Source organism: Phaethon lepturus, unplaced genomic scaffold (assembly GCF_000687285.1).
Source record: "Phaethon lepturus isolate BGI_N335 unplaced genomic scaffold, ASM68728v1 scaffold55022, whole genome shotgun sequence".
Taxonomy (NCBI): Eukaryota; Metazoa; Chordata; class Aves; order Phaethontiformes; family Phaethontidae; genus Phaethon; species Phaethon lepturus.
This window is the reverse complement of record NW_010525254.1, coordinates 29,816-44,092: the sequence shown is the minus strand read 5'-3', so window position 1 is coordinate 44,092 and position 14,277 is coordinate 29,816. Positions and strand designations below refer to the sequence as shown.

Here is a 14,277-nt window from a genome sequence, read left to right as displayed (position 1 = left end):
AGGGAAAGACACTTGAAGTTTTATTAGGTGGGGGAAGTTGGACTGGCTACATTCTGGAAAATGAAAGAAACATTCTCTTTTATCCTTTCAAGGAAAGGATCAGCGAGAGTCTCATGTTGCCCAGAGAAATGTTTCCATTGCATCAACTGTGACATGGAGAGTGGTTTCTTTGAATTAGGCTTCCCATGGTTTTGTCCAAGCTGGCAACTTCTAGATGCAGAAGGCTTTTCTGAGGAAGGATCTGAAAAAAATGATGCAGGAGACTAATCAGAGAAAACTAAGACAGAAAATTTCGGTCTGAATCAATAAGCCAGTTGGTGATAACAAATGAGAGAAAATAGAACATCATAATATAATCTTTCTCTGTCAATGAAACACAAACACATGTATCCACAGTAAGAGGGGAAAGGCTGTTTTTTGCTCATTGATTGAGGTTATCGAAATCACTGTATGCTAGCATAAACACAAATCTTTTTACATATGGATGGGAAAGGAAATATCTTATCTGGCAATTTCTTTTCTCCTGTCTTCCTAATTCTGTGACATTTGGGCTGCTCTCATTCTTTAAGTAAATCTGAATCTGGAAGTATGTTGCAGCAAAATTCATGCTAGCTTCTATTTCCTCCCAGAGGAGTCATTCCAACCAGCTAAGAATAGCTTGAATAGCTATTTCATTGACTCAGCACACTAGAGCTGTGTACTCTGTGCATCCAGATTATGCCAAGTTGTTCAATATACACAATATTGTATACTGTATATGACAGTAAGGAAAAGACTATTGCTGTGAAGCACAAAGAGAGGAATTCACTTTCGACAAAGGATCCTAAAGCCCCAAACAACACCAGGTCATTGCAGGGTATGTCACACATTGCTGGATTCATGATTCATCTGATGCATGTGATAAATGAAGAAATCATTTTGGATGGAAAAAAATCGCATCAGTGCTGTTATTGGTTTAAAACCTGTCATCAAATATTTTTACAGCAGTGTTACATGCTTCTTAGGAAAGACCAGTGATATGAGCAGCACGATGACTCAGAGTATCCTTTTTTAACATTTTTGAGAGCCCATAAAGACTCATATATGCAAGACTTTTCTTTTGACTGACATATGATGCACATTTGCAGTAGACTCGAAACATTCTTTTACTGGCCAGAAGAAAATTTAGCATAGATGCACTTCTCAAGTTCTTACAGATTCTGTGTTCCTCACTCCATAAATTACACCATGATCAGGTAAAACAATAGGCTTACAGCTTTGTAGCTGATCTGAAACCCATTAGAATAGCAAGCAACCCATCTGCAGGATCCACGCACAGTTAATTTCTTCCTTTCAAGAATCCTGTGGTTTCCTAAAGATGACCCTAGTGTGAATGGACAACAGGAGCTTGGTCAAGAATATCCAGTCTCATTGGTATATCTAATGGAAAGCATTATGAAAAGTTCATATATTGTGAAGCCTGTATTATATTGTTTGGCTCCTCTTTAGTTTATCTTTTGATTCATACTTGCTAGAAATGGAGGAGACAAATCAGTGAAAGTTCTTGGCCTTTTCTGTCAGTATCTATCCCCAGTAACCTGGAATCTGGTTCCCTGATTAGGTAATTTGACAGTTTTTTGTTCTTAGGAAAGGCAAAGAGACCAGCTAGTGGTAGCTGCATTCTGCGGTGATCAAACTGAACACCATGACTCACAACAATTTGACTGGGGAACTGATGAGCCAGTTTGTCCTCTGCTCTTTAGGAAATCAAACCTTCCGCTCACTCTATCATTTCACCACTTAAGTCTAAGAATGACCTTCAGGTTTTTCCTTGATTTACTGCCAAAAGGTTTTCTTCACTGGGACCAAGATATAATTACCCTTGAGGAAGCCTGGGTTACAGGATCCAAGAGACCAATGCTATGGTTGAATTGATGGAACCAACATGTGTTCAAAGCATAAGATAAGCAGTCAAGAGTGTTAAGACAATTTGAAAATGCTAAATGTAATTATATACATCAGTGTTCATCACAGTAACAACATAAAATTTTGAACAGGAGCTCTGCCTGCCATTACTGCACACCAGTGAGAAAATCTGGCTAACATTTAACACTAAAGGTTCCTTTTCCACACAGATCCTGTAAAAGTACCTAAGTGGAGGCTGGTATACTTCAGAACATCACTTATTCATGCAAAAACAGAAGGTCTAATTTTTCAATCATTAAGGAAAGATACAAAAACAACGAAATCAGTATGTGGAACAGAAATAAAGGAGAAAGTAAAATTCTTATAGCTACAGAAGCACTGTGCTTTCACGAGCCAAGTCCTCCCCATTTTGGGTAGAATGAGATGCGAAAGGAACACAACTGGCCTGGAGACATGCAAACCATCAAGCAAAATAGTGTCACTGGGTCTGTATTACTTAATTTCTCGCCCACATCTGTTGAGAACATGCACTCTTGTACGTATTTCTTTAGTTCTTTTTATCATGGTATCTGTGTGCATTTAGAAGATATCCATATTGGTAGCTCACTATCACACCTGTAAATAACATATATGGATACTTCATGCCCAAAGAAAAGAAACGTACCAGGGCAAGGGATACTCTTTCCCTTAAGAAACTAGATGAGCTACAAAAATTAAAATGGGTAAGATGTAAACATAAACATAACTTATGATATTTTTTTCATCCTGCTCCTAACTCAAACCTATATACGTGTATGCAGCAAGGTATTAAAACAATTTTGATATGCTGAAAGAACAAGAGATGGGTTCCTATAGAAAGGATAGATGCGAATATTTGCAACTTGGCTTTACAACTGCCAGGGGATCTTCCAGCATTTCTCAAATAACTATTTTAATCATCCTGCATCACCTTTAGTTAGTAACTGTGAAATGAAGGCTTCTATGCAGAGATCTGGTGTAGATCTTCATCTGGTATAGCTGTCCTCAGATAAACAGCTTTTGAACTAGCCCTCACCACCTATTAGTTACTGTCCTTGAATATTTAGAAACAAAACACCAAATAGTGTCATTTGGTTGTAATGAATCTCTAGTTGAGCTGGACATAGCTAATTCAATTAATTGAATTAACAGGCATGATACATGAATTGGTTGTTACCGCAAGGAATGAATTTTTCTCCTCTTCACCTTGTGAAGAGCTTCTATGGATTAGAAAAATCAGCCAATATCTGGAAGATCCCATAATGAACCTCATTACTTCAATCCTATTTTACTGAGCATCAGAGTTTTCTCCAGTGACATACTATATATTCAAAATGGATGCACTTCCTCAACAACGGCCAGAGATAATGAAAAAGAAACTCACTTCGATGGTCTTTCTTTCCCACACAGTCGCACTCAAGCAAGTCATGGGTAACACAAATGGAATCTTCATGAAAAGTAAAGAGATTTCTAAGCTCCTCAATGGAAAAATGGATGTGTTCAGATGTCTTGGAAAGGTCTACAACTGCCCCAGAAAGGTCTTGTTTGCTGATCTGTCTTTGATAAATCTTTTCTTCTATTGAGCCTGTATTGGGAAAAAAATAAAAATAGATACATGAGATAATTTGTGACCAGTACTTGCCAAGAAGAAAAGTCAAATCCATTTCTTGATAACAATATTGATAGGAAAAGCTAAATCACTATTTTCAGTGATTTTTCTAGCAAAAGCAAAGCAAAGACAAATGAGTCAATGTGATGTCTGTATTTTAACTGAATTCAAAATAAATAATATTTATTTTTTAAAGAATAAATTATTTCCAAAAAACACTCCCTCCCTTTCTTTTACAGACAAAATTTCAATAGCTGTCTCACTGTAGGGTATGTTTGAGCAGCATCTCTGACCTGTGGTTAGCAGTCTGTATATATATACAGTATGTTTCTGACCATCTCTCCACACTCTAGCCATTGCCTAAAGAAAGCAAAAAGATGAAGAGCATTAACAACCTACTATACAATGATATTTCAACTAAAACTTGTAGCCTCTGCTGATCAAGATACCAGTTCTGCTACCTCGTTCAAAAATACGTTATCCAAAGAAAGCATTCCTCAATAGCTGTCTTTGTTTTTATAAAAGTCTTCTGGTATTAACTGTAAATAATTTTGAAAATATAATATACTTTCTGCTTATGCTCCCCTTTCCTTCTGTGTACTATAGTAGGAAAGTAGGGGTTTCAACTCTTTCCTGCCAGAAAACCCCGCTTCATATTTGTTTTCTAAGCATCAGCAACTGTTTAATATTTCAGCAATACTCAACATTCTCCCCATCTCCATTCGTGCCACAATACCTCTTTAAAAATTACTTTTCCATTTCTTTTAAAATTGTAAAATTAGTGTTTCACGCTCCCTTTAATTCTTAAAGAAACAATATGTAACTGAGTACTGCTATGTGATTCTTTTAAAAAATGTAAGGGTTACACCTACATACTGGGCATAAGCATCCACAACATGGTTTCCGGTCTTTGGCAATCTGCAGCAATTTTGCTGATTTAGCAGACCGTGTTTCGAGCAACAAGACAAGCGACCACATGAGGGTACTAATTCACACTTGGAACAAGAGCAGGGCCAAGAATCAGAGCTTATTTGAAGTATTAAGCACACAGCATTACTCTATAATAAAAAGTTTCTTACTGCATTTATAAAAAGGGTTTTTTTTAATCGTTACTTTAAGGAGTATTTTAACTGAACACTCTTATGCCAAATAAATAATCCGTTGAGGCCAACAGTGCCATTACAAGAATGCCACAGCAGTGGCTTTGTTTTCTTTCTTTTGGCATCATTACCACATGATTTTCTCATTTGCTTAATTCTGATCAGAACCTCTCCCTTTTTCTCAGGTATCGCAGACAGACAGCAACATTTGCTATGCAGCCTAATCACGGTTTTCCCTTCTTTTTAGAAACACAGCAACTTCCCTGTTAAAAAGAGGTCAGGAGACAAAGTAGATACATGACTCACTCCTCCAAAGAAACCAGAATTTCATCTTTTTCATTTTTTACTGCAAGAGAGCTTCTAATGATCCCAAATAATACGACAGAGAAATATTTCTTCTTTCCTTCTCAGAAAGAGTTTTCCTTCAGTATTGTACTTGTCCAGATGCAATGTGATAACTGGGTAGCAACCAGACGTGTAAAGCCAGGCATTTCAAAAATCAATCAAGAAATCATTCGATGCCCATCCCAACCCACATGTACACAGTTGTTATCAGACCTGAATATCCGTAGCTGGATTCCAGTCGATATCATACAGGATCAAATGAGATGCTCCGACCAGATTCAGTCCTACTCCGCCAGCCTTTGAACTCAGCAGAAAGATAAAAGCTGGACTGAATTTACTATTAAAGGTATCAACAATCTGTTGTCTCTGGGAGACAGGAGTATGTCCATCAAGTCTAGTATAAGAGTATCCATAACATTTGCATGTCTCTTGTAACATGTTTAACGTCTGAGTGTAATTGGATACCAGCACAACTCTGTCAAACAGTAAAACAAAGTTATCTTAATCGTCTTAGACCTTGGTAAACTGAAAGACCAATAAAAAATTACTGAAGACACCTAAGAAAATAAAATTACAGGTCAAGCAAAAATTACACATCAACCTGAAATTAATCCTATTTCCTAAGAAATAAAACATTTCCTACTAATTTGAAGCTCATACTGGATTTGGGTGCATTATACCTACTGTCAAGCATTCAAGTGTTAAATAACAAATGTTTTCCTTCGTGACAGGATTTGGCTTAATGCACAGATTGCAGGGATCCAGAACCAACCACAAAGATAGATTAAAAAAAAAAAAATCTCTATTTATACAAAATAGCTGTTGTTAAGGCAGCATTTGCAGAGGGTGTTGTAGCAGCTAATAAATAATATATATGACTCTACTTACTGAAAAAGCTACTGTGAACTTCTATTGACAACCTCAGAAAATATTAATAAACAAAATTATGAAAGTCTAATAGGAAAGCAGTGACTCTTTCCTACATTTTGTGACTAAAAAGAACCGGGATGAAGGATAGTGAAAGATATCACAAACAATATAGTCTAGATTTTTGTTGTTACTTTTTTTAAAGCAAAATCAGTCTCATTCCTTATACTAATGATCCATACTATATCATTGCTTTTTCTCTGAAATTTTGACTAAATAAGTTTCAGAGATCTGAAATGTAGAATTTCTATCTTCCCAGATATTGAAGACGATTCTACTGAAAGGACAAAGAAAGATCATTTGGATTTAAGCCATAAATAAAATAATAAAAACAGTCAGGGCATTTTCTGGCAGATCTTGTTTGAAGATCTTTCATACTCTAAATTAAATGTAACAAATTCTATCAAAGGTGTTCCATTTTCAAAAATAATTTTGGTTAAAAACAAGTACTGAAGAACTAGACAAATAATTTCAGGGAAAACCTGAAAAATTAACATTTTAAAATTGCTTTGAAGTATTTTTATTATTACACTTTACAACTGAACTACATCCAAGATTTCTTTGTAAAGACTTTGCAAGACTGATTTTTTTTTGTCAGTCAACACCAAATTCACACCCTTGTTTTTACTCAAAAATAGAATATAAACTTCAGAAAAGGACTGGAATTGAGTCTGTATATTGCAAAAACTGTTTAGTACTAATATGAGCAGAGAAACAAAAGAAAAAGAAACATGAGCAGCACTGAATTAAAGCAACAAAACTTCCAAAGGTGTAAAATAATGCCTCAACATCAGCGGTAATTCAACAGCTCCTACAGCACTGATACAGGGAGAGGTGCTTTTTCCTGATACCCGTTTCTTTAGACCTAAAGAAATAACATTTAGGTATTTAGCTGTCATTGATTTCAATGGATGTTAGGCATATAAACTCCAACAATAGTCTCATCGTTCTGATTTGTAAAAAGAGAGCATCTTGTAAATTCCATACATCAGTGCCAAGAGATCTGCTGTTATCTCCCAGCATGTCCTATTTAAGCATTCAATTTAAATAAAATTTAAAATCTAAGTACTTTTGTAATTGCTGGGCTTTAAGACATGAGTCCATAAAAAAGTTATCATGGGACACAAGGTCATGTGAGATTTCCATCAATCAGCAATTGCACAGCAATTAACTGTATGCATCCTATTACCCCATGATAAACAGAGGTTTTCCTACATGTCAGTGGCATTTACCACAGGGGAAATAAGCAGCTGCTGTGCAAGTTTGTCTGTTGAGACTGGTTACCTTAAACAGAAAAGGCAGCAAGCACTGAGCAGTTAAACATGATTAAAGAGGAAATAACTTATAATCTAGTAATTAAAAATATTTTAGTGCAATTTAAAATATTTAATACATTAATACATCTCCTCAAGGAGATACAAAGCATTGGAAAGTCTCTCCAAGTACAGATAATATATCATAGTACAGAGGCTGTAGCAAACTATCTTACTTGCTGGAACACGGTACGCAAAATACAAGTATCTTTATCTGGAAAAAATACGAAGAGCATCTTTGACAATTACGTCGGCTGCAAATCCTAGTTTAGTAACTTAACAAGGAAGAGCCAGGAGAACTATGCATAAATATGCTTGGCACCTCTGCAAGCAGTTGCAGTGCCTTTATTTTGAATATTACATCCGCATGCATTTGAAAAGCAAAATGACATCCAGAAGGTGACTCCCATTATCTCCCTTTTACCTTTCTTTCACACTTGCCTTTCGGAAGAGTTGAGCTCATGGATTGCTGCTAACAACTTCACCAGCACCTGCAATTTTCCTGAATCATTTTCAGAGAAAGTGTCCAAAGTATAATTTTGTGGAAAGACATCTATTAGACCTTCGTAGAGGTTGGACTCATCATGTTCATCAGGCATAGGATCACAGCTTTTCTCCTATTGAAAATAAAAGGATTCAAGTTCCATGTTCCCTCTGACATGTTTAGGTTTTTTTTAAACTTTGATATATTTTTATTACAAAGCATCAAAAAGCTTTTATTACAAAGCATCAAAAACTACCACAAAGTAGTGTATTATGTGAGCACAACAACGTCCCAATACTGTATTGAAAGAACAGTTTTAAAATACTGATAGTGTTTACTTTGCTTTACACTCTCTAATCCAAGATGTTCTTTGCAGCTGAGTGGAAAGCTGAAATACTTAAAACTGAAAAATGTATTTTACTTCTGCTTCTCTACTTAAACCACACAGATATATACCCACAGCAAAGCTGTATCTAAAACTTGTAGGGGGGGAATCAATACTCTGTTTATTCTTTCTGAATCCCATAATACCTTACTATGGAACTTCCCAGTCATTGACTTTTTTTAGAAAGATGCTGTCATTAAGATTCAGTCATGCAACAGGAAATGAATAAAAGCTGTCAAGTAAAAGCAATAAAAGAGAAAAAATACAGGTAATATTTTGCTGTAATTTGAAAACCAGTGTTTCACAGGGAGGAAAAAGCCAAACTACTCAAACGTCAAAATCACAATGGCAATAAATGACTTGCACATATAGTCCTTTCCATCCCTACATTTTATAAAGGCTTATGCTTTCACCTACAAAAAACTTTTAATGCTTGTACTATGAAGTAAAGGCAATGAACTTTACTTGGCAGCGCTGAAAGTTACAGGGAGGTCTGTGCTGTGGACATTCCTACAAAGTCATGAAGTATGTCTTTTAAGAAATATTTGCGTTTCCACCCACCTTACCTGGACTTTGACTAGTGGCCATAGAGGTTAGTATTAGCATGTTCTAACTATCACATTATTTACCTCAGAGGAATGAGAACATTCTCTAGAAATACCAAGCTGTACAGTGTGATAGCATCTCAGGAGAAGTGAAAATGGAGACATCTAGTACCAGTGACACCTTGAGCCTGCAGCTCCCAGTGTCACTGAGCTTGAGACAGTGAAATTATCATGTTGGACAGGGAGGTTTCAGAGGAACTAGCAGACAGAGTACACAGAATAATCTCATAATCTCTAGTTAACAGTGTTCTTTGTAAAACTCACATTTATAAGCATTTTTACAAATATTCACACACAAGATTAAGAGGGAAAATACATGATGAACAAGAAAATACCATAAAGCAATAGCAAACTGCTGAGGTACCTTTCCTGAATACATTCAGATTTCCTGACATCTATGTTTTTGAAAGCAGATCTCCTAAAGCAAGTTCTATGTGAGAAGAGAGTATGGAAATGACCTTAAGTAACATGCACATTGACCATAACATAGTTTTAGTGACCTTTGCCAGCTGAAATGACTAGTTGCAGGCACCCACTCCCACGCAAATAGATACCTTTATAGCTTTAAACAGAAGACATGGATGATTGCAAAGTTTTTTCAAGGCTCCTATACATATCAGGTGAGGACTGTTTTCTAACCTGCCTTGTAGACAGGACTTAATAACTCGCGAACTAAGCAGTTTTCGATACAATTCAAGTTGCAGTGTTGCTGGTCGGCAGAAGACTATGCTTTCCTTTTTGGGGGGCAGAAATTTGTTTATAATCTCCTGTGTTCTCCTTAGAATAAAGAGTCCAGTGAGGCGTGTGAGTTCTGCTGCTCTTTTTTCTCCTAATTCCTTTTCCTCCTAAAAGAACAAAGTACAAAATTAATTATAATCTTGCATTTCATCATAATAATCTTCTGTACCATTTTAATTAGGTATTTAAATAACATTTTAAAAGTATGATACCACTTTTGACATGGGACTGTAGTGACCAATTCTTCTCCAATTAGTACCACTGCATTAGCTTAGTTCTAGCTGTGGTTTCTACAGTCTTAAAGAAAGGAAGATAATGTCCCAGAAGACATCCAAGGCTTGAATTATATTCTAGAATTTACTGAGATTCAATAAAATCATGCAGATTTTGCAGTACTGGGGAGAAACTAAGAATGAATAAAGCACTGTCACATGGTAATGCACACGGCACTTTTGGGAATGCAACATATCGGAAGAACAATTTTTGCCTGCTAATTAATAGGCAGCTGAAATGACAAGATCTCAGCATGCATGTATTCCTCCTGCTCCCTTTGGAGAACAAGTGAATTTATTTCAAATAGGAAGATAAAAAGCTTTTGCTACTATTAGTAGGCCTAAGCTTCATTTTATTCCATAGAAAACAAATTTCACAGTGCTGTCTATGAATTTTCTTCTACAACTGCATTTTTTAAAATACTATACCGTTGTTGCTGAAGGTTCTCTAGATCTGACAATCGGTTCCTCATATATCTTTCTATATGTGGATAAAGAACCAAGTATTCCCGGATTCACAAATTCTACTAATGCATAAAATTCTTGCAAGTCATTTTGGATTGGAGTACCTGGAAAGAGAAAAAAAAAGTTCTGTATTTGGTAACTTTTTCTTGAAACTGATAGAAGTACAATCGTTAAATGCAGGGTTTAAAGTTCAGAATGCATCTTGAAAACAGATGTTTTGTCTCAATGTGAATTACTCAAAAGTTCTGAATTAATTTAAAACTTCATCATGATTAATAAGCTAATGTCCCCCTAACTAAACAGAGTACACATCTAATTGTTTTGACAAAGGAATTTAAAAAGTCAAGTTCTAGATCAATTTTATTAAATAACTACAAAGAAAAACAATGAGCATATGCAAACAGTCCTGATTTCCTCACAGAAGTTCCCAGGCTCCTTGACTGCCCCCGAAGGTAGAGAATGTTTGCATTTATTTTAAAAAATTGGAAATAATCTGTTTTTACAAGACCCATGCTCCTGCCATACTTAGAATATCTTTTTCCTTTACACCAACCTAGCACTAAAAGTATCTCTATATACTAACCAGTAAGGATAATTCTCCTCTCACAGGACAGACTAGTGAGGGCTGTAGTTGTCTTAATAGAGCTATTTTTCAGACGATGTCCTTCATCACAGATTAGGAGGTTAAATTCTATAGCCTGAATTTGATCCAAAGATCACAGTAGCATCTCATAACTGATTATCATAACTGAGTAAAGCGGAGAACCAATGAATTCTTCTACTTTGTGGTCCTGCAGGCACAAAGGAAAACATATCATACAGCTATTTCTTTGGAGATCATTCATCATACTCCTTAAACATCCAGTGTCTACAGAAATTTTTTCTTGCATGACACAAGACATTTACTATCTCCTTCATGAGTTTGGATTATTGATTCTTTTCTAATTTGCAAAGGAAATATGGGATCTGATACAGCAATTTAGAGTTTTACCACCTCGTTAAAAGAAAATTCATTATTCTTTTAGGCCTTCAAATCCTCTGAGACACATTACTGTGAAGGTGAAAAGGACAGGCTCCTTGTAACAGCTTCCCACTCCTGGCATTTAGGTAAGCTTCAAATGAATAATGAAAGCCAAGATAACGAAGAGCTACAAAAGTAGCTGCCTGTACATTCACTTTGGGATCTCAAGCTGCAAGGTGCAGTAATGTGGTCCAGTAGGAAGTCACCATGTTCTACCACAATTCCCCTTATAGTTGTGAATTTAATACATTAACTTTGTTACAAGCCCTTAGCATTGATAGGTTGGCCAACAGGTAAGGGCAGCCTGGGACTCAGAAAATAGAGCCCATAACCAGCCCCAGAAAATATGCCTGTCTACTGGTAAATAAATGCAATTCTTTTCTAAACTCTGTATTACTGGTCAGAAAATGTCTGAGAGCCCCTCTGCTCTTATATACCCTTCAAACCCTTTTCCTTCTACAGATATAAAGACTTTTGATGTCTATTGAAGGAAATAGGCACACTAAATAAAAAGTCACTGTAATTTGACAGGGAGCTTCTTCCAAAAAAGTTTCCTAGAAATAGTTACATTTCTGTGCAGGCTTGTGAACGTAATAGGATTGCTTACCTGTCTTGCAACTATACGTAAAAATGGAAAAATCTTTTTTCCTGTGGGCACGTCCCTCACCTTTCCGCTTGGCTCCAGATGCTAATTCCCTGCATGGTCCTTCCTATTTCCTAACGGTGTTCACTAACTAAGCAGGCTATGGGTGCAGCTGACAAGCGAAGAACCTCTTTAATTGTGAAAGCAAATCGAGCTAGAGCCTCAGAAGGTATTTTATTTCCAAACAAGATCAGTTACCAAACACAGACAACTAAGTCTGGAGCCAGATGGTGTAATACACTGTAAAAGCAGCACCTCTTAATTATCACAACCTTTAGAGCCTCCTAACAGGTGATTCAGATGAATCCAGGGGCCGAATCTGGCACATTAATCTCACAAGTACCTCGTGGCAGATCGGTCCCCACATGCTGCTCACAAGGAGGCCCAGCACACGTCAGAGGAAGCAAGGAGTAGTGAGGAGCAGGTAACAAGGGCATGCACCAATTTCGCCAGGTGTTTGGACTGGACCCGAGCACTCCTGATGTTTCCAGGACTGTAGTTAACTGCCTGTCTTCTGGCCAGTATTCCTACTGCCATTTTCAAAATAGGAGCAGAAAATTTCCCAACGCAGGAACAGAGACACAGAGGAGCCCCGTAGACAACAGCCAATGTTGTCCCTGCCCAGTATTCAGGCTCCACATCACAGCCCTGCAGACAGAGGCAGTGCCTCTCTAACCTTCTCTTGGGACAGTCAAGCATCAGAAGATGCCCAGGGTTCAGAAATCATTCTGCTTTCCTACACTTTTGCACTGTAAGCTGGGGAAAGTGCTGAGGCCCTGGGAAACTGCCTCCAACATCCCTCCCCTGGTAAATCATCAACTCTTCTGGACTGTTTGAACCCCTCTAAAAAAAGCCAAAGAGTCCTAGTATATTATAAGCCCCCTGAAGCCAAATATAATATATTCCCTGCTATATATAACAACAGCAGTAGATGATGGACTAAAAATTAAAATAAATTTACAAGCTAATTTCAATTAATTAATTTATCCTCTTAACTGGCTGCAAGATATGTACGTATTATAGCCTCCATTTTCACAATTACCCAAAGTGACTTGACAGGTTTAAGCGAGTTGCCCGGAGCCACACATATGGAGCAACTGTCAATCAGTATTAGAGCTCCATAATGTCCCAGACTTACTCTTTGAACAGACCTTTCTTTGCTCTAGTCCAAATCCACTGTAGCCAGTAGAGTGTAAATTAAAAAATGCTGAATCACGAAGCAATGTAAACCTTTAATTAATTAATATTCCAGATATTTTGACTTAAAAACCAAACCAAAACAACCCCAGTAGAAGTGGTACTCTGCAAACAGATAAAGGAGTTATTCTCTCAAACACATCTCAAATGCTGATAACATGAATTAACAAGACCTAAATGCAACCTTTGTGGGCATGCCTTCATTTTAAAAGCAATGTCCTCTACATGACATTTGCATTTTAACTGTAATAAGTAAACTGTAATAACATTTTAAAAGCAGATAATGTCCTGTCTTTTTGAAGAGTCTATTACTGAAGGGTTAGGATCAGTTCATGGTGTTTCAGCACGGAAGTGAGGAAAACATGCCAAATACATTTTTAAAAGTCTGCCAGTTCTTTGAATGTATTCCTTATAGGCAAGAATAGTAAAAAACCTTTGAGACAAGCTCTGCCTTTTAAGTTATACTGGAGAAATAACAGTACGGTAATTGCTGTTTTTCTGGAAAAGACAGACAGTAAATTATTTTGAAATACCTCATTATACCCCAGGCGAGTCATATTGTGTCTTCCTTTTGCATGACAATGTATTCTTTACTATTTGGGAACACAATCTTAAAAGCTGCTGAGTGTCCTCAATCCAAATGGCTCCAACAAGATGAGTAAGAATATTAAAGTTATTTAAATCAAAAGAAATGAAAGCTACTGTCATTTTGGGTCATAGTAACTGTCAGCAAATTCAGGTTTTCTCCTCCCAACTTTATTCATAAAAACTGCAAGAAAACATTCAATTATTTCTAACTACCTTTCTAGTTAAATGTGGCCATATATTTTGCCTTGTATCCACTTCTTTTAGAAACTTCCATATTTCTCATCCTAACCTAAATTACATTACAGCTCCTGACAAGTCAGTTTGCTTCATTTCCTTACCTTGAAACAAGTTACTAAGAAAAGCAAATGATGCAAAGAGCACCTATTACATGTGGATTGTCCTCAGTGGAAGATGAGTAGGTTCAGTAATTTCAAGGGTTTGACAATAATGAGAGGAATTCAAGGAAATAATTATTGTTACAAAAATTTGTATGCTCTACAAAAGAGTTTAAAAACAGTTTGAAAACTTCCATTTCGTCTGAAATATTCACTTTTCCGTACAGACTGTAAGGGTAATGGAAGAAACTAAAAGCAAATCTGGTTGATATAAGAATCAGGTCATCTTTAGAATGAAGTACTATTTATTTCCTCAATCTACTTGTG

General features: G+C 36.5%; 1 protein-coding gene across 1 annotated transcript in view; it reads right to left on the bottom strand.

Moving 5' to 3' along the window:
- RAD54B (RAD54 homolog B (S. cerevisiae)) overlaps positions 1-14,277 on the bottom strand; it is a 29,361-nt gene that overhangs the window by 6,370 nt on the left and 8,714 nt on the right. Inside the window, 9 exon segments of the mRNA XM_010282665.1 lie at positions 11-31; positions 33-241; positions 3,308-3,508; positions 3,826-3,892; positions 5,191-5,452; positions 7,659-7,834; positions 9,246-9,536; positions 10,131-10,270; positions 10,750-10,957. Of these exon segments, the coding sequence (XP_010280967.1) occupies positions 11-31; positions 33-241; positions 3,308-3,508; positions 3,826-3,892; positions 5,191-5,452; positions 7,659-7,834; positions 9,246-9,536; positions 10,131-10,270; positions 10,750-10,957 (1,575 nt within the window).